Source organism: Heloderma suspectum, chromosome 1 (assembly GCF_057233095.1).
Source record: "Heloderma suspectum isolate Gila_16-S chromosome 1, 16-S_ref, whole genome shotgun sequence".
Classification (NCBI taxonomy): domain Eukaryota; kingdom Metazoa; phylum Chordata; class Lepidosauria; order Squamata; family Helodermatidae; genus Heloderma; species Heloderma suspectum.
In genome coordinates, this window is record NC_139458.1 from 194,636,512 (window position 1) to 194,663,964 (window position 27,453).

Below are 27,453 nucleotides of genomic sequence, written 5' to 3' on the forward strand. Positions count from 1 at the left end.
AGTTAAAAAAAAAAAAGACAGATGAAACCATCTGAGGCAAAATATCTTTTTATTAGCAAGTACAAGGAGAAATATTCCTGAGTCTCTAAACAGAGTTCCCTATTGTGCTATTCAGGCAACGGTTGAAAAGAGAGCCTTGGCCCTGAGCCATGCAGGTGCATGGGGTTTCCCTGCTAAAGGGCAGGGGCCACAGGATTTGCTGTGCTCTAGATGTTTCTGAAAAGCTGTTCTGTGCAGGCATAGATCACATATGTGGGACTGTAGAAAGACGAAGAGCCATTCAGAAATTGGCGTGCTTTAAAAAAACAAAACTCCACAATTTATCATAATTATTGGGCCACTTAATGCAACTACGTAGGATTTCATTGGCAATCCTTATGTGGGTAAAAGGAAACACAGAAAGTGAGGTATAAGAAACCAAATATATATTAACATGTTATTCAGCATCTATTAAGTTCTTGCTCCATCTGCACAATATTAGATCGAGAAAACCCTTTTTATGCTGCAGTCAGATTTGGTGAGATAGGTTTCTATAAACATACATATCAACAGTGACCTGAATGCAGTGTGTCCAAGGAAGGTATAAATCTGAGAATTTGACTATCCTCTGGGTTTAATTCTGATGTGTTCTGAACAGATAATCTATTTTATTTAAAAAACTACCACCTCATGGATAGTATCCAATGTTAGTCCTACATAGAATGGACCCAGTGAAATGAATGGGATTTAAATTAGTTGGGACTAACGAATGTCTCATTCCTTTCAATGGGTCTATTCTAAGTAAGGCTAACATTGGATACTACCTCTTCTCTCTGTACCCGAGATGGCTACATTTATTACAGACACCAATGCAATAAAACTCCTAAAATCCAGTAAGACAAACACACCACTGATTCAGGAACACTGGCAACAGAATTGCTTGATGAAATAAAAACAGCTTATCTCTCTGCTGAATCATCACCAGGCAAAGTCAGTAGTGGATGTCATTTGTGAGAACATGTATAATTTATTGCTATAACCAGAGCCATTTCTTCAGGAGCAGTTCCAAATCCCCTTTTCATATCCTGCCATTTCACTATTAATTCAATTTATAAGTATGTCCACCTGACATTGCATCAAATGACTGGGTCACCCTGACCACGCAGAGTTCTGGAAGTAATATAACATGAACTGGTTTACAGAATACTATTTCTGCAAACAGGAATATGAATATATATAGCAAGGTAGTCAGTGGTGGTGAAGGAATCAACAGAGAGAGAAGGTAACACCGCCAGTGACAAAATGAACAGGTAGGAGGAATGGAATTGACGTTATGGGACTCTTTATCCACCACCACTACCACCATTGAACTAGTTTCTAAGGAAAGCTGACTAGATTTTATTTCAATGAGTCTCATCTCTCCCTCTAGATTCCAATTACACACTATCAGTTTCTGTAATATGCAGTAAGATAATGCAAGTGGGTTTGTCACTATCTCTATATTCTGCAGGAAGCAAATGGTACATTGTTCCCCTTTACAAGACATATAATTGCTTAGTTACTGAGCCATGTATAAGGTTATGTTATTGTTGTACAAAGCCCTAAACAACGTGGGACCAGGATATCTAGCAGACTGCCTTCCCTTATGCATACCAAAGGCAACCTTTAAGATCAGCAGAGGAGGCCTTGCTGATCATTCCAAAACAAATGGAATGTCACCATGAAATACCCAGACGGCCTTCTCTGTAGTGGCACCTACCATCTGGAAAATCCTCCCTCACGTAGTTCAAGAAGCAGAAAACGTGACATCTTTCAAATGCCTCCTGCAAACACATTTGTTCACCCAAGCTTTCCCTGGGCTGTAAGTAAATTAATTATGCTGTTCCATTTTACTGCTCCTTGGTTGTTTTTACAGTAGTTGGAAGTGTTTTAATGCTGTTTTTAATGTTGTATTTTAATATTGTGAACTGCTGAGAGATTTTATGATATTCAGTGGTATGACACAAACAAATAATATAGGGTTTTCCATCTTGTGTGTAGCTCAGAAAATGCCTGTCATCACATCCTTTCTCCAGCTGGATAGCAAATAGGACCACTTCAACAAGATATTGCTTCCATGATGGACAGCAGTTATGTCACCAAATGTTACCAACCCAGCATCAATTCATGTGCGCAAGCAGTGAAAGAGATGCTCATGTTTGTCATACTTTGTGGCAGATGCAGAGTTTCCCTTACAGAGAATGTGTATTTGTGTTAAAAGGTCTAGAACAGGGGTACAGAATCTCTTTCAGCCCAAGAGCCAAATTCAATTTCAGAGAAGCTCTTGGGCTAAAATTCACTTTCGGAGAAGCTTTCCAGTGGTGTGTGGGGCCAAACTACTAAAAATCCCAGCATACTTAGGTTAAAGCTCTTACTTCCAGTAACTAGGCCTCAGAAGCATTTCAACCTTTTAGAAGGTGGCGGGGGGGGGGGGGACTGCACAAAAGCCAGGAAACCACCAAACCATCAGTGGCTGAGAAAAGCAGGCGGGGCCTTCTAGGGCCCTCCAGGGGCCAGATTTGGCCCCTGGGCCTGAAGTTCCACACCCCTGGTCTAGGTTTTGCGTGAAATGGCTGTTAGGCTTACACCAGAATGTACTGTCCATAATAGAAAGATAATAGCTTACAAAGTATACCTTATGGCTTTGGAGCAGCAAGATAAGACGTGGTTCTCAGGGATGTTGTAAGAACTAGAACATTTCCTATAGGAATTTAAATCAGCAAAAAATAATTCACTACTGGCCAAGGAAAAACAGTATCTGGGGGTAACAGTTGTTGCAACACCTGAACCTGTTTATCAAAATAGGATTGACCAATAGGGTTCAGTGGAATCTAAGCCATGTTGTGCCAAACTGTAGTGAAATTTCAGGATAAGTTAACTGTCTAGACTGCCTAACAATTTGTGTCTCACATGCAGGAACGGAACTGAAAAGCATGTGACCAAAGTTGAAAAGAGTTACAATGGCAAGAGAAAGAGTTAATATGGCAAGAAATAAGCCCTCAGCTTCCCTTAGTTACAATCAGGAAAACATAAGCCACAAGCCAGCAGAGTTAAGTGCTCTTGAGTCCACTGAAAATCAATGGGCTTTAGTACACCTAGCTCTGCTGGATTGTGACTACAGCCATCAAGCAAGACAAATATTTAGGTAGGTAGACAAATACTATAGATGTTCCAAAGCCCTGAGGTCAAACATGCACAGTTAGTAATCAAGATGTGAACCAGACAAATTGAAGTTGTTAACAAGGTTGTTAAAAAATAAAATTGGCACAGCCTCCCCACCCCTCATTGCCCCCAAATCGAACATTCTTTCCCAAAGATATGTTATAATAAGGATAATCTTTTAAAATTACTGTACTAATGATCTATTTGTGATGTAGCAGCAAATATTTTCAAAGTGGTTGTAAAACCGAACAGACTTTGATTTATACTTACTATTTTAGTCCTCTGATTTGTTTTCGTTTGGACAGAAGTAACTATAACAATTGATGAGCACACACCAGCTCTTGATGACAGAAAAAGTTACCGGTTACCAAATTTTGTATCCAAGAACAGAGGCTCTTCACATTGTTCAGAATTAGAGCTGTTGAGAACCAGTCTTTATAGCACTGATCAAGATGCAGAGCTTGTCAGCTTTCAGATTAATGATCTGAAGGCAACTCCAACATCTCACTTTGCATGGTGGACAAAAATGGACCCACTGGGCCAGTTCACACGATCAAAACAAACCATGGATTGTGAGCCGTGGCTTATCGTGTTGTCTGAACCCAGGCAGCATGGCTTGTTGGAGGGTTAAACAACCCTCAAATAACCCTACAATAGTCCATGCAAACAGTTATGCATATTGAGTCTGGCATGTGCTGTGGCTCACAACAAGCCACCATGGGTTGTTTAAGCCATTGTGGCTTGTTTTGCGCATGTGAAGTGGGTCACTGAATTACTGTAAGAGTTTTAACTACTAACCTTTTCCATCTTTAGGTTCCTTTGACCATCATGATAAGCACATGTGCAACTAGAGTTGCATAGTGCTAAGATTCTCTGAAGTATGGAAAAAGTAACATAAATTGGTTTTATTTCCTGATCTATAGTGTGGGTAGTAGACCCTAAAAATATCCTGAATGAAAAAGGATTAAGGGATTTGACTACTACAGAAATAAACACTAAACAGATACGTTCCCTGATGCTGGAGCACCGAATTTTCAATAGTTAACTTAGCACAAAGGAGAAAAGTCACCAGCAAGTAATACAGTGTAGTGTTTATTGTATGTAATGGAAGGTACACCTGAATTTGAAAAATTTAAAACATATAAAAAGTGGTTAAAGGGCTAACATTTTATCAACATTTGATAAATGCATAAGAATGTTTATTATACAGCAGGGTACAATGTAGTGTTAATGCCAATGGGGCATCATGGAAATTAGTCTTTAAAAAATTCCACTATGTAGGCTTTATACAAACAAAACCACTTGCTGCTATTTAAGATTGTATGGAGAAGACTGTGTAAGGATGAGCAGTCCTATAACATTTTTAATATTAGATAGCATCAGAGTCATTAATTTGGGTGAGTGTTTCAAAAAAGAAAGTAAAAATGTTGTAGTTCACAGAAATGCACATCCAAGTCTTGTTTCCGATAAGAACAATAGGTACAGATTGTAACTCTCCCTATATGAAATAATTTACACACAGATGAAAACTAGGAACACTAAAATAATCACTAAATAGTCCTCATGGAGATAAACAAGCCATTATGATTCCTGCATGATCGGATATGAAAAAACATAGTCATAGTGTTTCCTCTTTTAAAACATAATTGAGATTCTAAAATAAAAAGGAATAATTTCAGCAAATGTGCAACCTAAAATCAGCCAAGCTTATATTGTAGTACAACCATATTAAGAAACCACTGGTCAGAAATACAACCGCAATGGGAAAAAGTTTATAATACACAAAACTCTTTGCCAGGCCATAAAATAAAACAGCTCCACAGTTTACAAATAAAACTGAGGCAACATAGATGCGTGCTTAATTTGTCTCCAGTTAAGTCGATACTCAGGCAGAAGATGTGACACTTTGTTTGTACACGGCATGGTATGCATTTCGTAGCAAGACATAAGGAAAGCAGGACTCCAGAAGATCCATGGTCAGGAATGGAGACTCCTGCACAATCTGAGATGACAGAAGAAATCAAATCAGAAACTTGACACAGAAACGGAACTCATGATGCCGATGAAACTCAGCTCCTGGTACTAATGTGATTCTTTTCCAAGAGAAAGAAGCTCAAAAAAATAAATCATAGCACCACATTCTTCTCAATAGGATTCTCTTTCCTCATAAATTCAGAGCATAAACACTTCAAATGAGGTTCCAACAATAATGGAATATTTGGTGCAATACAGAAAGAGGAGAAAAAGAGAAAGGAAAGCAGTGACATTGGACGATAAAGGGGAGAGGATAAGGTGGAGGTGATAGAAGAAACACCAAAGAATAGAGAGAGTTCAAAAAAGTTTCAGGTCTCTACGATACGAAATAGTGGATTGGATACAGACTTAGTCATACTTAGAGTAGATCCACAGAAATAAATTGGACTTAAGTTAGTCATGACTAATTTAAACCCCACTGATTTCAGTGGTTCTTAGCATGACTACGTCTGGATCCAACTCACTACTTCTCTTTTTTGATAAATTCCACAGCACTTATCAAAACCTCTTTGCTTACCCATGGAGAACCTTTAGGAACAATTAGGGTGAGAGCTTACCATGTCTAGGAGTAAGTAAACGGATTCTCTGTTCCTTGTAGTGGTTTTGTCTGTCTCCTGACCAATTTTAAGTAGACTAGAGGATGCAAGCTAGAAAATACACAAGGATAAACAGCCAGTAAGTTTTCTGCTATTTTAAAGTTACAACTTTAAACTTTAGTTTCCTTTAGTGACACCTGCAATTTCTGACACAAGATACAATCTATGTTAAGACAAACTATCATTTGCAATGTTATGAAATGCAATGGGGTTTGAAAGTAGAGCATTCCACAATAATGAAGAGAATGGGACAGACTAATTGCAAAGAGTTTCATTTGTGTATTAGAGTTCCTGGAGTGGAGCAGACCAATTATACTGCAAGACAATGAACAAAACTGAACAAATGAACAAAATGAACGATGAACAAAAAAAACTATAGTTCACATGTGTTTACAGTATTTACTCATATCCTTTACAATCAGTTATCATTATTACATAGAGAAAGCCACAATAGTGTTACTTAGCTTGAGAACAAAAATTAAAATCGTAAATATTAAGCATAGCACAGCTGAAACTCTTAGTGAAAGTAAGACTGATTTCTGAAGCAGGTTAGTCCAAAATAAAAATTGTACATACAGCCAAAAATTCTTTGAGACGGTCTTCAATGCTTCCCTTGTGAATGGTAAATAAAGCAGCAGCAATCTGGTTGATTGCTTTGGCCAGGCAGTGGATATTGTTGCAGTGACCTAAACAAAAACATATTTGAGTTATTACTTTAGTTTCACTCATAGTTTGAGCTTTTTAGCTGAGTGGAAGGTATAGTCTGAAGAGCAGCAGGGTAAAATTTACCAAGGGATTAACTTTTAAATTTGCTATAAGGGGCCTTGATACTCTCCATTTAGTAAAGAGGATAGAAAGATCTTTAAATATTTTGATGCAGTAAAATACAGTATTTTGTATTTGAACCACAATTTTTTTTCAAAGACTTCTGATTTTCTTCCTAATTTATCAGTTCCAGAGGGTGTCAGGAGAATACTGTCAGTATTAAAACAGAGGGAACATCCAATATATACTAGCACAGAAATATGGAAGAATTATGAATGCACGTAATACAAATATCCAAAATGAGAACTAGTTTCAATACTACTTCCAGATAGTACTCAGCATTGTCTTTTCTCTATAAATGCCTCCTCTCAAGTTTAACATTTCCTAATCAATAGGACATTTATGTGCAATGGGGTAGAATACATTCTTGGTAAGGATCCCTAGAACCCAAGTATGACCGAGGCGAAAGATTTTCATTTCCTCTTTCAAAGCAACCATTGTGAGATATAAAATTGACTTACTATTCAACCCCAAGAAGGACCAAACACCAATACCATAAAATTAAAGCAAATAAATACTCCAGATGAAGATTTAATAGAATTTTTCCCCCAAGAACAAATCTTCACACCAGTGTAATTTGTCTGAATATTACCTTCAATGGCGGGGCTGTACTGAGACATCACATTACTGGCCAACGTTGGTAAGGAGACAGCCACAAAGACCATCAGAAGGCATGCAATTTTATATTCTTCCTCTGGACTAATGTTTTCTGAAAATAAATATAGACTTAAGGAGATAATTTGTAACTGAGTGGGGTCCAGAACAGAGAGTTCTTGTTAAGTAAATGCACCAAAATTAACACTTAATTGTATGGCTCCATGAAAATAAAAAAAGATGAATATGGTTGGCATAAAAATAAATCGATACAGGCGTCAACTGAGGTTACTGTATGGTAAGGATAATAAAATAAAGGAATCCATGCATATAGTTATTAATGTTTGATCCAATGAAATTTGAGTCAAGTTCTGCTTTTATTCAGTACCTTACAAAACTAAATAAAAAGGATTCAAATATTTCCTAGAAAAATATTCAATTAACAACTATTCAAGTATTTTACACCTATATTAAAAGCAGCCTAATGACAAAATACCTTCTGGAATTGCAGAAGGTTTATTTCCTCCAACCACAGTGGAGGGCCAGGTTAAGTCCTCCCTGTGAAAGCAGCTGAAAACATTTTCGCATAGACATAGCTTGACACGGCAGCCATAACGTTTGATAGCTGTTCAGTAATGTGTGCTACCACCATCAAGTAGAGAGTATACCAGCATTTCACATTTCGGGTGGCATGGGTGAGATCCAGTTATGTGGGGTCACTCACCGAAGATAGAAGCAGTTTCATCCATTTCCACATGACAACCCTGAGAAACTGTGTATCAAGAAAAATCTAGGGAGGGATCAGGGCTGTCTTTACTTAGTCAAATACAAATTTCATTATTTTCCATATTTTTTGCTGAAGAACCCTGAATTTTACATTCTACTTAAATGATGTGCAGAGATGCAGATGGAAAATTCATGCATATATGTAACTCAATGTGTACAACTACTGCTCTTTCATGCAAGGGAGCCTTCAAAAAAAGGGAGAGTCGTCATGCCACTATTATCATTATTGACACCAATTTGAAATTTTATGATAAAGACTAGAATGGGAAAAGGGAAAGTATGTAATGCTTAACCAGAGGTGACGATGAACCTAATAACTATGCACAACCTTGAGAACTAGAAACCCTGGTGCTGTTCACAAGAACTTGGCACAAGCCCCACCCCCTTACACTGTACAGTATTCTGCTAAAAAGGGGGGAGCAAAAGCACATATACACAAATAGCAGCTTCATTGCAATTATATGCCCCAAGTAATAATTCTAATTTCTAATTGTATTTGGTTTGAAAATAATATTGCTGACGAAGGAGAAAATTATATTGTTCCCCAGTCTTTTTTTTTAAACCCTCCAATTCTGTGTATATCAAATAAAGGAAATGAAATAAAAAAATGTTGCTACTTAATTCACAATGTAGGCAAGAGAAAGCATAAGCATCAGAGTACACCCAACATCTACAAGATGTATACAGCAGCTTACCTGATTTTTGAGAAGAAAGAGCTACAACCAGGGCAGGATCTATCTCACATGGCAGTCCCGCAGCTGATGAGAGCTCATATACATTCATTGCAACCTGAGAAACAGAAAGTTACTGCAGAATGAAAAGTGCCAACAGAATTATATGAAATTTTTCAGATTTACAAGTTGTTACTTCTTTTAACTATTTAGATTCAGCAGGGACACAGAAGAACAGAATAATTGGTGGCATCATTACATCTAGTCTATAGTGAAAAGCTCAATCAGCACTTCTGCTAGCTGACTAATCTCTTTCACATATCCCTCTGCCAAAAACTTGTATACTCTCTGAAAGTATATTCAACAACATTTTGAAATTCCAACTAGCTCTCAAACTGCACAAACAGGATCTCTAGTTAAGCCAAGGCATGCAATCCACTAAATTAAAGCTGCCATGCCACATCTACAGAGACTTGGTTCTGGATGTCCCACTGCCGAAGGATCTTCAATTAGAAGGTTATAATTTTAGAGAGTGAATGCTAGTCCCCACAATTAGAAACACCTTTAAATTTATCCCCCTGAAATATTGCATGTCATTTATTTTATGACATACTCTTAACAAACTAGCGATTCTCAACATGTTTTCAAAATAGGGATATTGTGATCATAACTGGTCCCAGAAGCATATTATATTAATTTTATAGCATTTTAATGAGTTTTACAGGAACATATACAAGTGTCATATCTAGCTAAAGTAGGCTGTCCAATCCTACATATGTTTGGCCCAATATACATTTTTAGTTCGAATTAAATAATCCATTACTCTCAGAAGCAAATTATTACCTTCATATCAGTCTCTCTTGGAATGTGATCCTTAAAGTCTTCAATTGAACTTACAAGGAAAGGAATGTGATAGGATAAGACCTAAGACAAAGGAACATGCAACAAAATAATTGCCTTCAGTTACTATATCTCCTTAAACCAGCACATTATGACTTCACTGGATTTATTCACCCCACCCCACCTTCAATTTATGTAAGTCAACTAATTTAAGAGCCGCAAAGTGACAAAGCTTTGCAACAGGAACAGAAAAACAATGGCTAACAATTTGTCATATAGTTTATAGATCAAAACAGCTGTGATCAATCCTCAACTTTTCTTTAAAGCATCATTGTATAGAACTGAAGGCTTGATTCTCTTCTTGAGTATATCCAACATCATTACTTGGCTCAATTAGGGTTAATTATTAGCATTTCATTATTTAATCACACGTAACTTTTTATTGCTGTAATTATTGAACTTATATGCACTTAAAGGTTTAACACAAAAACTATAATGCCAAATGCAATACTTACATCTCTAAGCGCTTCTTGTGCCAGTGATCGGAAAGACAAGATAACACCAATAATGGTCATCCGCTTCAAAACACTGTCAACAGCTGGGGAAAAATTGAAGATGCCCATAAACCAGAACCAATTCCTATACTTTAAAATGTAGTAACATTTAGTGTCAATATTTTAAAAAATATTCTATACAGCAAATTAAGAATGCAAGGCAGACTCTGCAATAAGAGCCCAGTAAACAGCAAAACGTGTAAACATGCTTGTCAGAGTGACAGCTGTTGACACAGTGCAAGTAATCAGCTTCATACTTAGCCAATTCTTAATCAGAAAAACACCACTTCCTACCAGTTGTATGCCATGCTCATTATGATGATTCTGAGATAATGGTGTTTCGGAAGCAGCATTCAATACACGCTGGGCAAGTCAATGTACCTTACCCACCAAACCACTCCGCTTTTCTTACTAGCTGAGTATTACAAGAACGTGGAGGGGGGGGGGGAGGGATGTGGCAACTTGCCCTAAAGAGCACCTCAGTAGGTCACATATTGGCAGTCTGCACAACATGACAGCCCACCATGGGTTAACCCATGGTGAGGACGTGGCACATTTGGCTGCCATTTTGAATATGTACACCCCCATCCCCACTTAGAGGTTGCTGTGTCATGTGAACCTGATGAGCATGGGTTATGTGAGGGTTAAACAACCCTCACATAACCCATGTTCTGTTTTAGAGTTATGTGAGGAGGACAGTTTAAGCCATGCTTGCCGGGTTTGCCCAATATGACAACCCCTGACCTGGGGTTGGATATGCAATTCAGTGCCTGAAGGTGCTGCGGCTCATTGTGGGTTAAGTAATCCATGATAAACTGCAGCGTGTCATTTGAATCCAGTCTTTATGAACTGTCCACAGTTTATGTTCCGATACAAACTACAGTTCTGTGGTTTTGGTATATATTATCACAGCCTTAAAATGGAGAAATTCTTATAAAAGTACACAATTTGGGGAGCTGAGGTAACTCTCTCTTGCTCATCCTCAATTCCAGTTTTTCAGACTATATGCAAAAGTCCCAGCTAGGGACAAAAACTAAAAAAAAAAAACAGCTGTAGTTACTGGTGATCAAGGATTTTGAATGTATTACACCAGGGTCTTCATTTGCTTCCAACTGATTTCTGTACCCAATTCAAGGTGCTGATTTTGGGCTATAAAGCCCTGAACAACGTGGGATCTCAGTACCTAAAGGACTGCATCCTCCCATACCTTGATTAATGGTTGAGTGTCCCCTCAATTGGAAACTCAGAGAGTGGCTACACATGAGAAGATCTTCTCTGTAGTGTCCCTCCTCCCCAGTTATGGAACACTCTCCTCAAAGAAGCACGCCTGATGCTCACACTGCTATTTTTTCAGCAAAAGGGGAAGAGTTTATTATCCTCCCAGGCTTTAAGGTTTTATCATTCTAATGTTTGTAATATTTTAATTCAATTAACATCACTGAAGTATTGGTTAAAAGAAGACACTGTTTACATTAGTGTTTTAAGCTCTAGATGATTGGTCTTGTGATACTATAACTGTGCTAGCTTTTTATTTGTTGATTACAGTGTTTGGTTGTATTATTGATTTGTGTATTAATTGTTTATTTATTGTTTGTCACTGAGAACATTTGCTTAGAGAATGACTCAAATAATGAATAAATACTTACATGACAATCTTTTGAAGAGAGCTGCCATCTGATCTGGTTTGTCAAAACTGGTCCTCATTTGTGTTAGCACTTCAACATTCTCGACCACAAGTTTCTAAGACGAAGCAAGATCTCAGGTCAGGCATAGATCTGAGTATAGTAATAAGTGCATGCTTTAGGACATTTCAGTGTGGCAAGCAGGAAACAGAGCTCATGAAATCCAGATGTTCCCACTATCTGACCGGAATAACTATGCGGTTATACTAGGTAAGACCTAACTATACACCAAACTGAAAGTTTGCAGTGCAATAATAAAAGCTCTCTGTTCCACAAACCACTTATTACTCTAGTCGTCCCATTAAGCTTGAACAGGGATCCTTTAGAATAGGTGGACTGAGTACTGCAAACTGAATTTTCTTTGCACAATGTGCAGTTAAAACTGCATGGGGGTGGGGGTCAGATTCCACTACATGTCATGATTTGTCTCTCTTTGGTCCACTTTTGGACTCCCTCCTGCCAGCTCATTGGGATTCTTTAATCCAGCCTTCCCCAACCTGATGCCCTCCAGATGTTTTGAACTTCACCTACCAGCATTCCTAACCATTGGCCATGCCTGCTGGAGCTGATGGGAGTTGAAGTCCAAAGCATCTGGAGGATACTAGGTTGGGGAAGGCTGCTTTAATCCCTGTCCTTCCCCGTGTGAACAAAAACAGAGATGATGGCTGTGCCCTCCTCTTGTTATGCTTCTCAGTTGCTCACTGTTGTTTGCCTGGGAGTCAAAAGCTGAGGCACATGAGGGGGGGCGCAGGCTCTGTTGCTGTTCATACTGGGGAGAAGGGCATTAGAACCTGATGCCTGAATGGGAGCGTCAGTGGAGAAGCTACTGCTAGTGGCTCTTCAGCTTTTGCTCAGTTCAGTGTGTTGTCCCAGTGAAAGATTTGCTGCTGACTAGAGCTAGACACTCTTTCCTAATTTCCTGACACTCTTTTTTTTTTTTTCAGCAGAAGCAAAAGCAAGCTAATTCACACACCCAAATCAGAGCTCATCTGTTTAGAGAAGAAGCATACAGGAACAAGTAATGACTGAAGAACTGTACCAGGACAGCAAGGAATAGAACAGAAAATAAATGGAGTAGGGTATGTGCCCATCAGGATGAACCTCATGTACATTCAAACAAGTAAGTTGTATATGAACAGATACAAAGATCTGTCCATATACTTCTGTGTGCCTACGGGTGTTTGGACGTGTGTTGCTTAAATAGCCACCCCAACCAATGCCACATGACAAAAGACATTTGCATCCAAAGAGAAATGGAAAAGCTGTTTGGGATATGGTATGAGTGTTTGCTGTTCAAAGCAAAAGCAGTCAAAAATTCTGATGAGCAAGCACAAATCCTTGGGTTAGTCAAAAGTAGTTCTTGTGATTCAGGCTATGTATTCTTGTATTCATTTATAACACAAATTCTGCTTTTAATGATAAAAGCAACAACCCTAGAGAAACAATGGAAGTTACCTTGAGTTCAGCAACCTGTGAAGAAATGTGCCACATAAGACTTTCACTCAAGAACTTCATGCCATATGGACCAAGGAGTTCTGACAGAGCCCTCATTTCTATGGAAGAAAAATTATATTCATTCGCACACAAACCAATTATACTGTTGTAACTTAATAAACACAATAGAAATGGCTTGTTTATTTGTGATACTTCTGCACCACTTAATGTGATAAAATCCCTAAGTGATTCACATATAAATATTAAAATCACATTTGAAATACATTATTTCACATACTTAAGTTTGTAATGCATCCTATCTCAAAGACTCGGGATGGAGAACGGTTGTAATATAACCACTTATTATACTATAAATATTAAGCAAATGAAAAAGCATACAAAAGACTCCTCTCACTCTCAACTAGCTTAGCCTCGGACACCAGAGATCAAGAAGCCTGCTCAGTAGATGACCTTCCTTCAAGTTCTTCCATTAGGACAGGAGCAAGACACAGCTGTTACCCCACCCTGCACTCCTCTGAAGGGTGGGGTCTTAATTCACGCTAGGTATTGGGGAGGATCAGACGCAACAAGGGAGTCTCTTGGTACTGGTTATCTTCTCCAAATACCAGAATGAAGTGAGAGGAAAGACCTGGCCTTTCTCCCCTCCTGAGCCTTCTGCATTAATGCCTAGCTATTAAGCCAAGCCAAAATGTGTGAACCCCAGCGACCATCAAAACCAACCTAAACAGAGAAGTTTTACAAGGCTTTCGAAAGAAACTCAGAGTTTTGGAAAAGGTGGCATAATTACGTGAACATCAGACTAGTGTTTGTATCCAATGGGGCGTGTGCGTGTGTGTGGTGGTGGTGGTGTGTGCGTGTGCCAAGAAAGCCCCATTGTCTGAGTTGAGTTCTGCTTGTCTGTTTCTGGATCCAGCTCCATAGCTTTTATATATGACTTTCCAATATCTATAACTTTTCCATACAGGAAAGATTCTTAAATTACTTTAAGAATCTTAACAGAAGTACATTTGAGAACAAACGCAATTGTTGGTTCAATCTACGGAAAACTTACCTGATATGTCAGAATATTCTTCTGCATTAAATGTCAGTTCATTTTCAGTAGGCAAGTTCACAAATGCTTTCATCGCTGGGAAATAGGCTATATGGCCATTACTGACTTGCCTTAACAAGGTTTCCAGATACCTTAACAAAACCAAAATTATCTTCATAGCAGACTGTAATACTCCTTACCATTAATTTCCCCTATCACATTAACTTTGATGTAAGTTACACTGGCACAGAATTTTGCTCTTGAAAATCAACATAAAGTGACATCAGCTCACATGTATTATGCATTGCATAGTCCTCAAGGTTTCCCCAAAACAGCCAATATTTTCAATTTAAACAAATCTGCAATTTGTTTTTCACATCTGGTAGGAAACTAAAACACTGTGCGTTTTGAAATACGGTGTTCCAAGTGGAATGAAATTCAGTGCTCCTAATATATGCAACTCAATTTCAAGATGCACATTAAGCAGGAGTCAGTTCATATTGCCTACTGTGATTTGTCACTCTCTCTCCCACCTTAGCACACTCCCTCCCAAATGTTTTCATATGATAGCTTGTATCTCACAAAAACAAAAAGATTAGAGACTTAAAATGCAACTCTGATTCTTACCAATTTGTGTACAGACTGGTAATGGTTGGCTCCCCGTGACTATCTAAATGCTGGGTTTGCTGAAGAAGAACATTATTGAACACTCTTGTGATATCAATCTGTACATAATTCTCTATTGACTGGAGTACTGTCATGTAGGCTCTTACACTTGTTAACAACTCTGAAGGTTTTGCAATCTCTTGTGTTGCTTGATTATACATAGTCATCCCAACAATTGACCTTTGAAAAGAAAAAGTTATTAACACTCTAGTGAAGTAAAGCAACAGTTCCATTTCCTGGCTAATTGTAAGAACAGAAAGCTTGGTCATCAAACTAAGCTTGGATTTAAGCTTGGATATGACATAATTACTTTTAGCATGTGAACTGCCAAGCTGCAGGCCTGGCATCTAGTGTAACTGACCATTTGGGTAAAGTTTGCACTAGATGTCTACCAGGCCAGCAGATCTGAGGCATCTGCAACTCATATTCTTCCTGAACTTTCTTGGTACCACCTACTTTGACATACAGGCACTGGTGAGAGCACAATGTAGGGAGGGTGTTACAAAGCTCTAAACTGGACCGAAAGAGAGCAGTGCCCCCAGTACAGAATGATTTTTGGAGAAATCCAGAAAATCTGGTATCAAACCATATCCCAGTATAAAGGAAAGGTTCACCGTTTTTTTTAAAAAAAGTCAAATAAAAAAATGTGAGCAAATGTAGCTCCAACAGTAATAGTTGTGTAAAGACGTGATCTTAATTTTTCCTTATATCTTTTTATCCACCTCCTTGAAAAATAAGAGTAAGAGCTTATTATTTGCTTATTAAAACAGATAATGGCTGGGCCCGTTCGAAGTCATACTACAAAGCTGCCACATACTAAGCAGTAGAGTATACATCTTCCATCTCCCAGTCACCAACTTTCCATGTACATAATTTGAATCATGCATGCATCATGTTACTATTTGTAGCATGGGACTGATCCCTTCAATCTTGGAACTTTAAAAATTAACAGGTAAAAGCAGTATGTATGGGCAGCCATTATGGTGGCTGGAAGTTGGAGCAAAATAAATTGGAACTGTCAGCTCAAGATTAATTATTTGGTTATTACTGGACACAAATAAAATTTAAAAACTGAACATTTCTATTAAGTTTTAGCAAATAAGACTCAATGGTCAAAGAACTTAAATAGTTATATTTTACAAGCCTGCCTCTGACACAAGCATGGTTTTAGAAACTTGTATCAGAAACTGTCACATAAAAATAAAAGTGGCACAGCAACAACCCACCCACCCACAGTGAGGAATATTCAAGATATAAATAGTAAAAACATGTTTATATGGGTTATAAAACTAGCCATATTTTTAATGGAAGAATGGCCTGCTCTTTGGGACTCAAACACCTCTGCTCTTTGGGGTTAACAATTGCTTTTTTTGGACTTGGATTGCACAGTTTCTTTTCCAAGTCTGAGAATACCTTTGCAATATGGGAACTGCTGTAGCACAACTTCTTCCTTTGCTACCTGGGTAGCATCACTAGCACTAGGTCCAACATGGCACTTCCTGATATGGTCCTAACATTACTTGAGCAGCATGGAAGAAGACACACTTGTTGCATTCATATGTCACAATAATGCAGAATTCTGGCTTATTGTGATTGAGCCATAATGCATTGATCGCTCCTGCTTAGTTAGCTCCTCCTGCAAGTAGGAGTGGCTTAAACAAACTGCAGACCTTCCAAGGTTTACTGACTTTAGCTTGTCTGGGCAGAAACAAGCCAGAGTTCCTGCTCACACGTCATGATAAACAAACCATGGACAGAAGGTCTGTGATTTGTTTAGCCGGAGCTCGTACTTGCAGCCAAGTGGGAGCGACTGAACAGTGCACACTAGCAAGCTGGCTTGTTCACAATAAGCCAGAATTCTAGATTGTGACCTAGCCACTGAAGCATTTCCTATGCCCCAAAGGAAATGCCAGAATAGGCCTTTTGTTGTTATACTGGTAACAGCCGTACAACACTCAGAGAGGAGGCTTGGTAACAATTGCAACAGAAATTGATGTAAATCAATTGTGTTACTCCATAATAGTGACGATGCGTATCTAAAATAATCTGCCAGTGTCCAGCTGATATAATGAGAAACATTCCAAGATAATAACCTAACATATTTTCCCTCCAAGTGTAATTAAAAGTTAATGCCACCCTCATGAGAAAGCAAATGCCCCCAAAGCCCCAAAATTGATTTGCATTTTTCAAAATTTACTATGAATGTATTCTCTTGTTTCAAAAACGTTCCAAACTATCTAGCAGCTATTCATATCAAACACCCTAAATACCTAGCCTCAGGACTGCCATTTGCCCGTAACACCTGACAACCATGGCAGTTTCTCTTTCACATACTTCTACCAATCCCCAGACAGTGATCTGAAGACACCCAATCTAGTTTCATTGTTGAAACTAAACAGTATCAAACTTGGCCAATACCTAGATGGTATTCATATCCCTTGGAGGGATATGAATTAATTGACTTATGGCACAATCCTATGCATATTTAAACAGAAAAGAAGTCCTACAACTCCCAGCATGCTCCAGCCAGCTGTGGCTGGATGTGGCATGCTGGGAGTTGTAGGACTTTTTCTGTCTAAATATGCATAGGATTGCACCCTTAATGTCATTGTTTTACAGGCTGAAGTTCTGCTAAAATATTCTAGATGTTTTAAAAGCTTACTTCACACTCCTTTATAGGACATCTTAATTAATCTTTCAGTGAAGCAGCACTGTGCACCATGGCTAAAGGTATACATCTGAATTTGCAAATCAATCTTACTTGGTAAAGCGGATTTCCAGGTGAGATGTTAAGTACTCCCTTGGTGTAAAGGTATGTTCCCAAACAATCATGTTTGGAACATAATTGATTGAGAAGCAGAGCTCAGAAAGTGCCGTGTGCAGCTTGTCCAGACTTAAGGGGAGAAAAATGCATACAAATATGTAAGTCACACAAGCAGGCACAGAAGTGTTACAGCCCAACCCAAAAACCATTAAATATAAGTTTATAAAAAATATTTTAAACACAACCATATAGCATAGGGGCATCAAACCTCTTTCAGTTGAGGGCCAAATTCTATTTCAGAGAAGCTCTCAGGGGCTGCATCCCAGTGGTGGGTGGGGCCAAAGGCAAAAAGGCAGGCCAAAAACGACAGCATATTTTAGCTTAAAGCTCTTCCTGCCAGTAGCTAAGCCTTAGGAAAGGCATTTCAACAGTTTAGAGAATGGGAAAAACTGTGCAAAGGCCAGGAAAACACCAAATGATCAATGGCCTGGGGGAAGGGTATGCGGTCATCTGAGAAACCCCCCAGATTTGGCCTGGAGGCCCGAGTTTCAACATCCCTGATATAGTAACCTTGCCTAAACTAAGAACAATGGCATCAGGCATATATCTCACCCAACATGTTGAATGGGAAAGCAGTGTAAGATTATAGTACAGGAAAGTATGTTTGTCATGGTATTTGTTAAATTATTTTCCGTAAACATCTACGTACATACTTTTTTAAAAAAAGTCTACAATTATCATTAAATTGGCTCCAGAAATTAAAATGTCTGTTAAGTGAAATTCAGTACTCATGTAAAAGATAGCAAATGTAAAAGGTAGTGAAGAAAGAAAGATATGTATAAGTAAGGATTAATGATTTAACAAATTACTCACTTGGTCACCACCAGCCTGTTTTTTCTCATGCTTTCTACTCCTGGTTTTTCCCTTTCTGGTTCTCCCTTCTTACCCGTCTGTTTTTTTGACTTTTTATTGACTGCTTGACTGATGGTTTTGGCACAGTGCTTTGGAAGCAACTTTTAAAAACAAAACAAAAGACCAGTTAGTTTCAAAACAGAGTTATGGTTCACAAAAACTAACCACTATTTAAAAGACTGAAGTTTTTATTGCAAGTCTCATTTACCATCTCAAAAATTTAGAAAACTTTTCATGTCATTTCCATTATTTTACATACTTGCAAGCTGTTCAGTAGTAACAATACTGACTAGCTGGAACTTAAGGTCTAGAAGTGATTTCTACGCAGTTACTATTCGTTCTAGTTAAAGAGAAGAACAGGAGATACCTTATTTAAAGTTAATATTATGAACAGAACGTTTTTAGAACTTTACAGAAAACCCTATCATGTAATGAGATCTGCATTACTAAGAAGATTGTTCCTTTCTTACTTTGCATAGTGCCATCTATCTGTATGCAATTTTACAAAGAATGAGAGGACAGAGCCCTACCCCAAGGGATTTGCGATCTAAAAATAGACACAAGGAAAACAGGAGCAGGGCAGGGAAGTTGAAGCAGGGTAAACAGAGGAAGAATATGTAGTTATTTCAGTGACGAATACTTAGGTTTAGCTAAAACACAGGGTACTGAGATGAAAATTAAATTCTCACCTGGTCACTTAGAGTACACTGCTCTGTGCAAATATCTGTGATAAGATTCCGAGCCTGCTTAGCCATTTCATCCAAAAACATGTTACACAGGGAGAGGCTACGGTCACCAATATGATGTCTCTATGAATGTAAATACACAAAAATTGTTTTCCAAATTGTAACCAGAGTGATTAAAGTATTAAGAGATCATTAATGGCGATACTACTGAAACGTACTTACATTGAACCCATTTAAGCAGAGAACAATGGAACTGCCAGTAAATCAGGTCTCATAACCAGGCCGAACTGGAAGTAAATCTTACTCAGCGAAGCTCCAAAAAGCATGTTTTTTTTAAAAAAAAATTGCACTAAACTCCCTCAGCAGGGGAGTGCCTTAACCTTTACACAATTCAGTCAATGACGAAAAGCATCTGTCACACATAGGGTCAGTGATGGGATACATCGTTTTATTACTTTATTGTACTTATGTTGTTTATTCTTAAATTTCCTATTTAATCAAATAATTCTTAATGTGGCTACTTATGAAACTTGAGTTAATAAAAAGGTTTTGTCGCTGTAAATTTCAACTAACTTGTCATGTTTTTCTACCCCAGAAGCCCAAATTGATTGCTAGTGGTAGCCATTCGTTGCAACAGTGGCACCCACAGAAGAGACTCCGAAGATTATCTTAGCAATTGGGCAGGAACATTATGGGTTCTATGTTATTATCACTTCGGGACACTTAGGAAGTAGGAAAAGCTAAGGTTTTCTTTTAACAAATGAAGGCTTAACAAAACTGTTTGTTAAAGCATTTATACTATGCCTTTTCATTAAGATGTTCAAGGAGGCTCAGCTCTAAGCATCATCAAAAAGAAAACCCAATCTTACACATACATCTGCCTTGTTCTATTCCAGAAGAATCCCAAAGGCAACATACATAATACAACCGAACAATCTAAATCATTAAAACAATTCCATGAATGCATGTTATTTAAGCCATCTACAGATTTCCTCCCTCTTGTAGAAAATGGCCTTCCCTTTGCCCTTCTTTCTTAATAACCAACACTTTGCCTTTCTATCTTAATAACCATCACAGAGCATCTTCTGTTCACAAAGGAAACTGGATTCCAGCAGAGGCTCCTGGAGGAGGGTGGTGGAGTGGTGATTTTCACCAATTTTTCCTTCCCTCTCAAGTGTGCTACATCCCACGCTGTTATAAAGGGCCCCCCTGTGCCCCCTCAAGAGCAGATATTCAGGGGCAGAGGGGGTGGGGGGATTTACAAAAACTACCTCCCCCTCCTGTCTGCAGGAGCATCCAGTTTGCAGAGTTCTGCTCTGTACAAATCTGGATCCAACTCACTCTATTTCAACACACACACACACACACATACACACACACACACACACACACACACACACTCTGTTCCACCCAACAATACATACAAAGCTAACTTTGGAGAACCATATTATATCCATTTGCAACAGCACACTTTTTTCCTTTCTGTGCATAAGTTATATGTGCAATACTGCATATTTTCAGCTATCTGGGTATATAGTGTAACAAAGCGAAAGAAAAAGTAGTTAATTCTGGGCTTATGTTGTGTCCTTATTTTTGATAAAATCTACACTTAAATTGTCTGTTCCTCCATATTTGCTTCAGTATTAAATGTAAAGATCAAATACACTGCAGAAAAATTGCCATGCAAATAACACACATCTGACTTTCACTCAGCTCAGTTAAAAAATTACATCCTGAGTAAAGGTAACAGTCCGGGACTGTTTAGCTTAGAAAAAAGGTGAGTAAGGTGTAAAATTATGCATGGTTGGAGAAAGTGGATAGGGAGATATTTTTCTCTTTCTCTCATTAATACTAGAACGGGGGGGGGGGGGGAGAGATTCAGGACAGATAAAGGAAGTACTTCTTGGTAGGTGGCAGTATTGCAGCCGAAACTCTCCCCACGACCTGAGTTCGATCCCAGCGGAAGCCAGGTCTCGGTAGCTGGCTCAGGTCGACTCAGCCCTCAATCCTTCCAAGGCCTGTAAAGTGAGTACCCAGCTTGCTGGGGGAAAGGTAGTCACGACTGGGGAAGGCAATGGCAAACCACCCCTCTATAGCCTCCATGACAATGCCAGCGTAAGCGGCGTCCCTCTAGGGGTCAGTAATGACCCGGTACTTGCACAGGAGGAACCTTTCCTTTCCTTCTTCACACAACACGTAGTTAAACTATGGAATTTGGTACCACAAGATGTAGTAGCGATGGCCACCAATTTGGATGGCTTTAAAAGGGGATTAAACAAACTCATGCAGGATAAGGCTATCAAAGGCTACCAGTCATGATGCTATATACTACCTCCATAATCAGAAGCAGTATGCCTATATATACTAGTTGCTGGGGAACATGAGTGGGAAGGTGCTATTGCACTTATGTCCTGATTGTGGGATTCCCACAGGCAGCTGGTTGGCCACTGTATGAACCGAATGTTGGACTAGATGGACCCTTGGTCTGATCCAGCATGGCTCCTCTAATGTTCTTATGATTGTTCCCTACCATATGAAAGAAGGTGGGTGAGTACACATGACTGGGCCTTGGGCTGCAGTACACTTTCCTCAAAGAGACTTATATGTTTACCCTGCCACTTGCTTTTTGGTTAGCTGCCAAAAAGTGGCTTTTTCTGAAAGCCTTTGGGATGAATGGGCAAAAACTACCTCCCCGTCCCACCCGTGGGAGCATCCAGTTTTTGCTGTAAAGTTTTTATTCTTTGTTTTTCTTCTCTGGTTGGTGATATTGTTACATTTTGGGTGTTTTTTACTGACTGATTTAAACGTTGTTTTTTGAGCTGCCTTGAAAGTGGTGTATGTGCGCGCTCATGTAGACATGGAAAATGGTAATTAGTGTACTCTCTCAGTTGGAACTTCTTCAAACACGCAAGTCCGTACCACAATAGATGGAGACAATTAAATTTCAGCTCTCTTACAAGCATTCACTGTAGTTGACAAAGTTAGTCATTTTCTATTCTATCCCTGGCTCCATACATGAAAACAATAAAGCCACTCAGCCTTTTTTCCTACCTGTACAAACATTACTTTAAGTTACAAATTTACCTCTTCTGGGCACAGCTCATGGGTGCAGCTCATAAAGTGTGTACAAAGCAGTGGGAATGCAATTGAGTATCTGGACTGAGAAGGGAGTTCCAAACATTGCTGAAACATCTTCTCAAAAGCACGGCTATAAAAACTGATCAGAAAAACAGGTTAAGTTTTCATTCTACTCAGATAAAATAATCAATACATACTTATATTAGATGCAACTAAGCACATAATGAATTTTAAATGCCAGCAAATACTTGCACTTGTACCAAATGCTAGTAACAAAAGCCTTAAGCTCATGACACCTTACATTACTAGGGAACTGGCAGGAGACAAACGTATTTTATTTTAAAGCAGTATTTTAGTTTATGCTTCATTTTAAAGCTAAAATTTGGCACAAAGTGGCTGACAATAGGAAATTTTAAACACTCTAAACAATAGCTAATTAAAAGAAAAAACTATATAAAATTAAAAACCTAAAGACAAAAAGAACAGCATAAAACAATCACAATATTACAAATTATTCTAAGAGCAATCTAAGCAAGAGCAAAAATAAATTAAATCAGCCCAAATTTCTTCTCCAAAGGCAATTTGAAAGTTTAAGAATGCTCTAGTGCCGCCTAAAAGAAAAGAGAGCCACATACCTCCCAAGGGAGGAAGTTCCAGAGTTGAGGGGGCACCATCGAGGAGGCATCATCTTGTGTTCCTGTCAACCTGATTTAACTTACTGGCAGGTCTGCAAGCAGGGCCATTGCTGCCAATGTAAAGACCCAGGCCAGTAGTCCTTTAAGTGACTTGTCCCCAAACTGTTTAGGGCTTTAAAGGTCAATATCAGTAGTTTAAATTGGGCTCAGAAGCAGATAGGTAGCCAGTGCAGCTGATGTAAAATTGAAGTAACATGCTCTGAATGCTTAGAGCCAAGAAACATCCAGCAAGGTGCATGCTGCAATAGCTGAAGCTTCTGAACCATCTTTAAAATGTTTTAACTATTTTAACCTGTTGTTTTATTCTTTTACCATGTTGTTCACCGCTCCGAAATCTTCTGATATGGAGCAGTATATAAATATTGTAAAATAAATAAATAAATAAATGCCCCAAGTACAGTGTGTTATAGTAGACTAACTCTGGATGTAAGCAGGGCATGAGTAACTGAGGTAAGGAGAAAAAGAACATATTGATAAATTCTCCCAATTCAGTTGCCATGGTCTAATAAAATCAGTCAGGTAAGCATATATTAATGGAGGCAGTACAAATCTACTCAGAAATAAACCCCATTGTTCAATGAGGCTTACTCCCAGATGGGTACAGGACTGCAGTCTAACAGTAGTAATTTTATAGCATTTTAAGCATGCACAGCACTTGACAATGTACATCTTGTCTTCACAGAAATTCTGGAGCTGGGTCATTATAATTCTCCTTTTTACAGACCATGCTATTTTGCTAGTGTTGCAGTCTGTAGAAGATGCCTCAAGATTTAAAAGACTTGCCCAAATAGAAGACCATTTCCAACTGACTACACTGGCTCTTCTTTATTAAAAAAAATAAAAAACAACACGCACAAGAAAACTTTAGAACCAGATTAAATGACATACCAAAATATAGAGAGATCAGATGTTTCCACCAACATCTCCACCAAAGAATCTACCATTTTTGTGTGGAAAATAATTGTGTTCATCATCTTTCCAAGTTCTCTGTGGTCTGCAAGGCTAAGTGAAGCCTTAGACACACTAGTATAGGCCTGTGGATATATAAAAAAGGGTAATAACTGACAAAACTGGGATCCCAGCCAAAGTCTTAATTCTTGTGAGGAAATCTGTCACCATTTGCATTCAAGTATTAGTTTAAAAAAAAAAGAAAGGCCGAAACATGATTGAAAACAAAGCAAACATTTCCACCATATTTTTTGCTTAAATTTACTTAGGACAAGTAAGCTTTATAATACAACAAATTCTAAGTTACCATTCCTCCACACTTTGGGGCTTGATGAGTGTGTGTATTATTGAAAATATGACTTTTTAAAATGTATAGCTTAACAAGAAAGAGGTCATTTGAGGATTTAACGAAGACTTATTTTTCTGCTGTATTACTTACATTTAAGAGTCCAATTCATATTTATGAAAAACTGTTTATATTGTTGTTTAAACAAGAGCAAGAAATATTTAATCATCTTTTGAGTGGAAACCTACATGGATCAAAGCTGTATCAAGACACAGTAATACCATGTTATTTTGCTACTGTTGCAGATGTTATTTGAAAAAGAGGCTGTTCAAAAATCCCAGTTACTTTGTAGCCAAAGATTTCCTGGGCCCAAATGCAAAAGTAGAGTTAATTTGTTTTATTTTTGGAAGGGGAAAAAACCCTAAATCCAGGATTACATAAAAGGAATAGCATGTTTTTCCAACCCTGTTTGCCTTTATAACTTGTTTGAACAACTGAGGAAAACCAGGCCTTTTACATTATCTCAAAAGCAACTTCCAAGAAAAATGACTGGCTTAGTGTCTGACAATGTGACCTTTCTACAAAGGTTCTCTTTGAGTATGTACAATAAAATGCTGAAGAACAGGGCATAACCTTCTCAACTCTGGTTTGGTTACACTGCTTTGTTATTACAGACTTCTACTCTTATCACTTGATTTCGCACTTCCTGAAACTGTCTGATGTTATCCTGTGCTCCTGTTTTAAACAATGGCCATGTTTATCCTATGAAAAAGTTTGTAATTCAGATTAAGTTTCTAAAGTACTTTGGGATTCTAGATGTATATATTATATGCCATTCTACTTCAACAGGTAAAAAAATGGGTTGAATCCAGACTTAGTCATGCTTAGAGCGGACCCACTGAAATCAATGAGACTTACTTTAGTCTTGACTAGCTTACTCTAAGCATGACAGTCGGGATCCAATCCACTAGCTGTAAAAATTCTGTCTCATATTTATTTACAATCCCTGCTTTTAGTGAACACATATTCATAATTTTTTTCTTTTAAGTTTCCTGTTGTTCATACTATAGACAATACTAGTAGCAGCTTGCTACAGAACATATTTACAATTTTCAGTCTGGTCAGCCTATAAACATACTTTCTCCTACTGTTTGGAGATGTTACATTAATTTATTTGGGCCTAGTTATTAAAACATACACACACCCTTGTCTTAGATCAGTCCAACCATTTATAGCACCATGCTTGAAATAAAACTAATTTCACACTACATATGGATGCAACCTCAAGAAAAGTTGAGGTTTTTTTCATTTGTTTTAAAAGGTGTGACAAGGTAAGTTTGTTTGGCTAGAGCATCCCCTGCTTACTTCAGAATTTGCTAAGGGCAAAACATCACTAATCTAGAATGTGTTTTTAATCAGAACATTGAGAATTTGTGTCACTAATTACGCTAAAAAACACTGAAGTCCTTTTGGTATATCAACAGTGCCTCTCCATTTAAGAGAAAGATGCAACCATTTAAAGTTCAGGTTTCTAGTATGGCTACTCAGCAAATTAAGAACGTATACAATACTCCAAACTGCACAATGGACTCAACATTTGCTAGATCATTTAGAGTTCACTGCCTTTAAACTGCACATATTTTGTGCAAAGGGCAATCACCCCCAAAAGGCCCTGCCCTAACTTGGGGGTTGGCTCTTAGAATACACCAAGGTAACACCCCAGTCAGCTCACACAACTGTAGACTCATTTTCTATTCGAAAGGCGTACATCTTTCTACTTAACAAGGGAGAGTGAAGTAAGCAAGGGGTAGCCAGTCAGCGGAAGCCCTGTTCCCTATCAAACACCAAGCCCCACTCAACGTTCCATTTTTTTGTTTAAAAAGACAAAGAAAAATGTGGAAGCCTCCTCCCTCATGGTGAAAAACAGACCCTTAGGACCTGGACCTTAGAAATGGGCAATTAGAGTCCCTCTGTAATTAAAAAGTATTTTAATGGCTAAGAATACAAGTCAAAAACATACACTTCCCTTCCCACCATGACTATACTGTTCCACATTTATCCATAAAATTTCTTTGTAAGGGAATGGGGGTGAGGGGAAAGTAGGAGTCAAATGGCCCAGACAGACTGCAGAGACAGAAACAGGCCATCAACCCTCTACCTCTGAGTCTGGAAGAATGCACTCAGCTGGGAATGGCAGCTTGTTCCTTTTACCATGTCAAAATCTAAGAACCTAAGGAATGTCTACTGTATAATCAGCCACCAGCACAATGGGGAGGGTAAAAGTGGAAGCCTTTAAAAAAATGGATTAAAAAACCACATAGTAAAGTGGCTTTTAAAAAATAACCTAGTTTAAAATGAAATCTGAATTTAATGCATAAATGTTAAAACCTAAAGCTGAATCATGACCATCTGTCAAACATATAAAGACTGCTTTTCTATGGTAGAAAAAGAACAGAACCAGCAGCGAAGGGGAAAAACTGACTTTCTAGCTTGAGCATTATAAAATGACACTTTAGTCCAATTTGGAACTACATATCTTGGCTTAAGCCGAGATGTACATGAGCCTTGTGCCTAAGTATTCTGTCCTTGTACCACTCCTTTTCTCCTCTCTCCTCAGTGGGCTGCAATCCTTAATTAATTAACCATGGTTTCTCATTACATCCATGCTAAGAAACAATGGCTTCCAGGATTGGAGTTAAGTCAAGATCCTAAACCAATTTGGAATAATGATCTAAGATCCTCATAATTAAACTTTCCTAGTGAGGATGCAATGAGACACTATAGTTAAATAACCGAGGAAGTATTCATTCATGACATGCAGAGAAGAAAAAAGAGAAGTAGGGCAGCACGAGGACAGAATGAACAGCCACAGGTTTTGTGCCTATCTCAGTTTAATACACTGAGGTATCTTCATCCAAACCAGGCCAATGTCATCTAATCCAGGAACTAACAAATCAAAGGCACTAGGATCCAGGAGATGCTATCCTGTCTATCACCAGGATAATTTGCACAGCCCATATAGGTGATCTTATACTCCTGTTTTATGCCATCCAACTACTTGAGTTCTGCAGTATGTTCCACTCTCAAATTATAAATATGTATGACTCTACTAACTAAGCAAGATAATATGATGGAAAGTAAATGACTAAGGAAAATTATTTCCCAGAAATT

General features: G+C 38.3%; 1 protein-coding gene across 4 annotated transcripts in view; it reads right to left on the minus strand.

Annotated features, from left to right (window-relative positions):
- Positions 1-4,256: 4,256 nt before the first annotated feature.
- NCKAP1 (NCK associated protein 1) overlaps positions 4,257-27,453 on the minus strand; it is a 73,011-nt gene continuing 49,814 nt past the window's right edge. For all 4 annotated transcript variants that reach the window (XM_084815352.1, XM_084815331.1, XM_084815321.1 and 1 more), the window contains 16 exons: positions 23,937-24,082; positions 22,360-22,492; positions 19,279-19,398; positions 18,551-18,690; positions 17,675-17,806; positions 14,875-15,093; positions 14,269-14,399; positions 13,218-13,315; positions 11,727-11,820; positions 10,042-10,124; positions 9,530-9,610; positions 8,711-8,804; positions 7,228-7,344; positions 6,387-6,496; positions 5,772-5,861; positions 4,257-5,182 (listed from right to left, as the gene is read on the minus strand). In XM_084815352.1, coding sequence (XP_084671478.1) covers positions 5,066-5,182; positions 5,772-5,861; positions 6,387-6,496; positions 7,228-7,344; positions 8,711-8,804; positions 9,530-9,610; positions 10,042-10,124; positions 11,727-11,820; positions 13,218-13,315; positions 14,269-14,399; positions 14,875-15,093; positions 17,675-17,806; positions 18,551-18,690; positions 19,279-19,398; positions 22,360-22,492; positions 23,937-24,082 — 1,905 coding nt within the window. In that variant the 3' untranslated portion in view covers positions 4,257-5,065. The remainder of the gene's footprint in view (positions 5,183-5,771; positions 5,862-6,386; positions 6,497-7,227; positions 7,345-8,710; positions 8,805-9,529; positions 9,611-10,041; positions 10,125-11,726; positions 11,821-13,217; positions 13,316-14,268; positions 14,400-14,874; positions 15,094-17,674; positions 17,807-18,550; positions 18,691-19,278; positions 19,399-22,359; positions 22,493-23,936; positions 24,083-27,453) is intronic.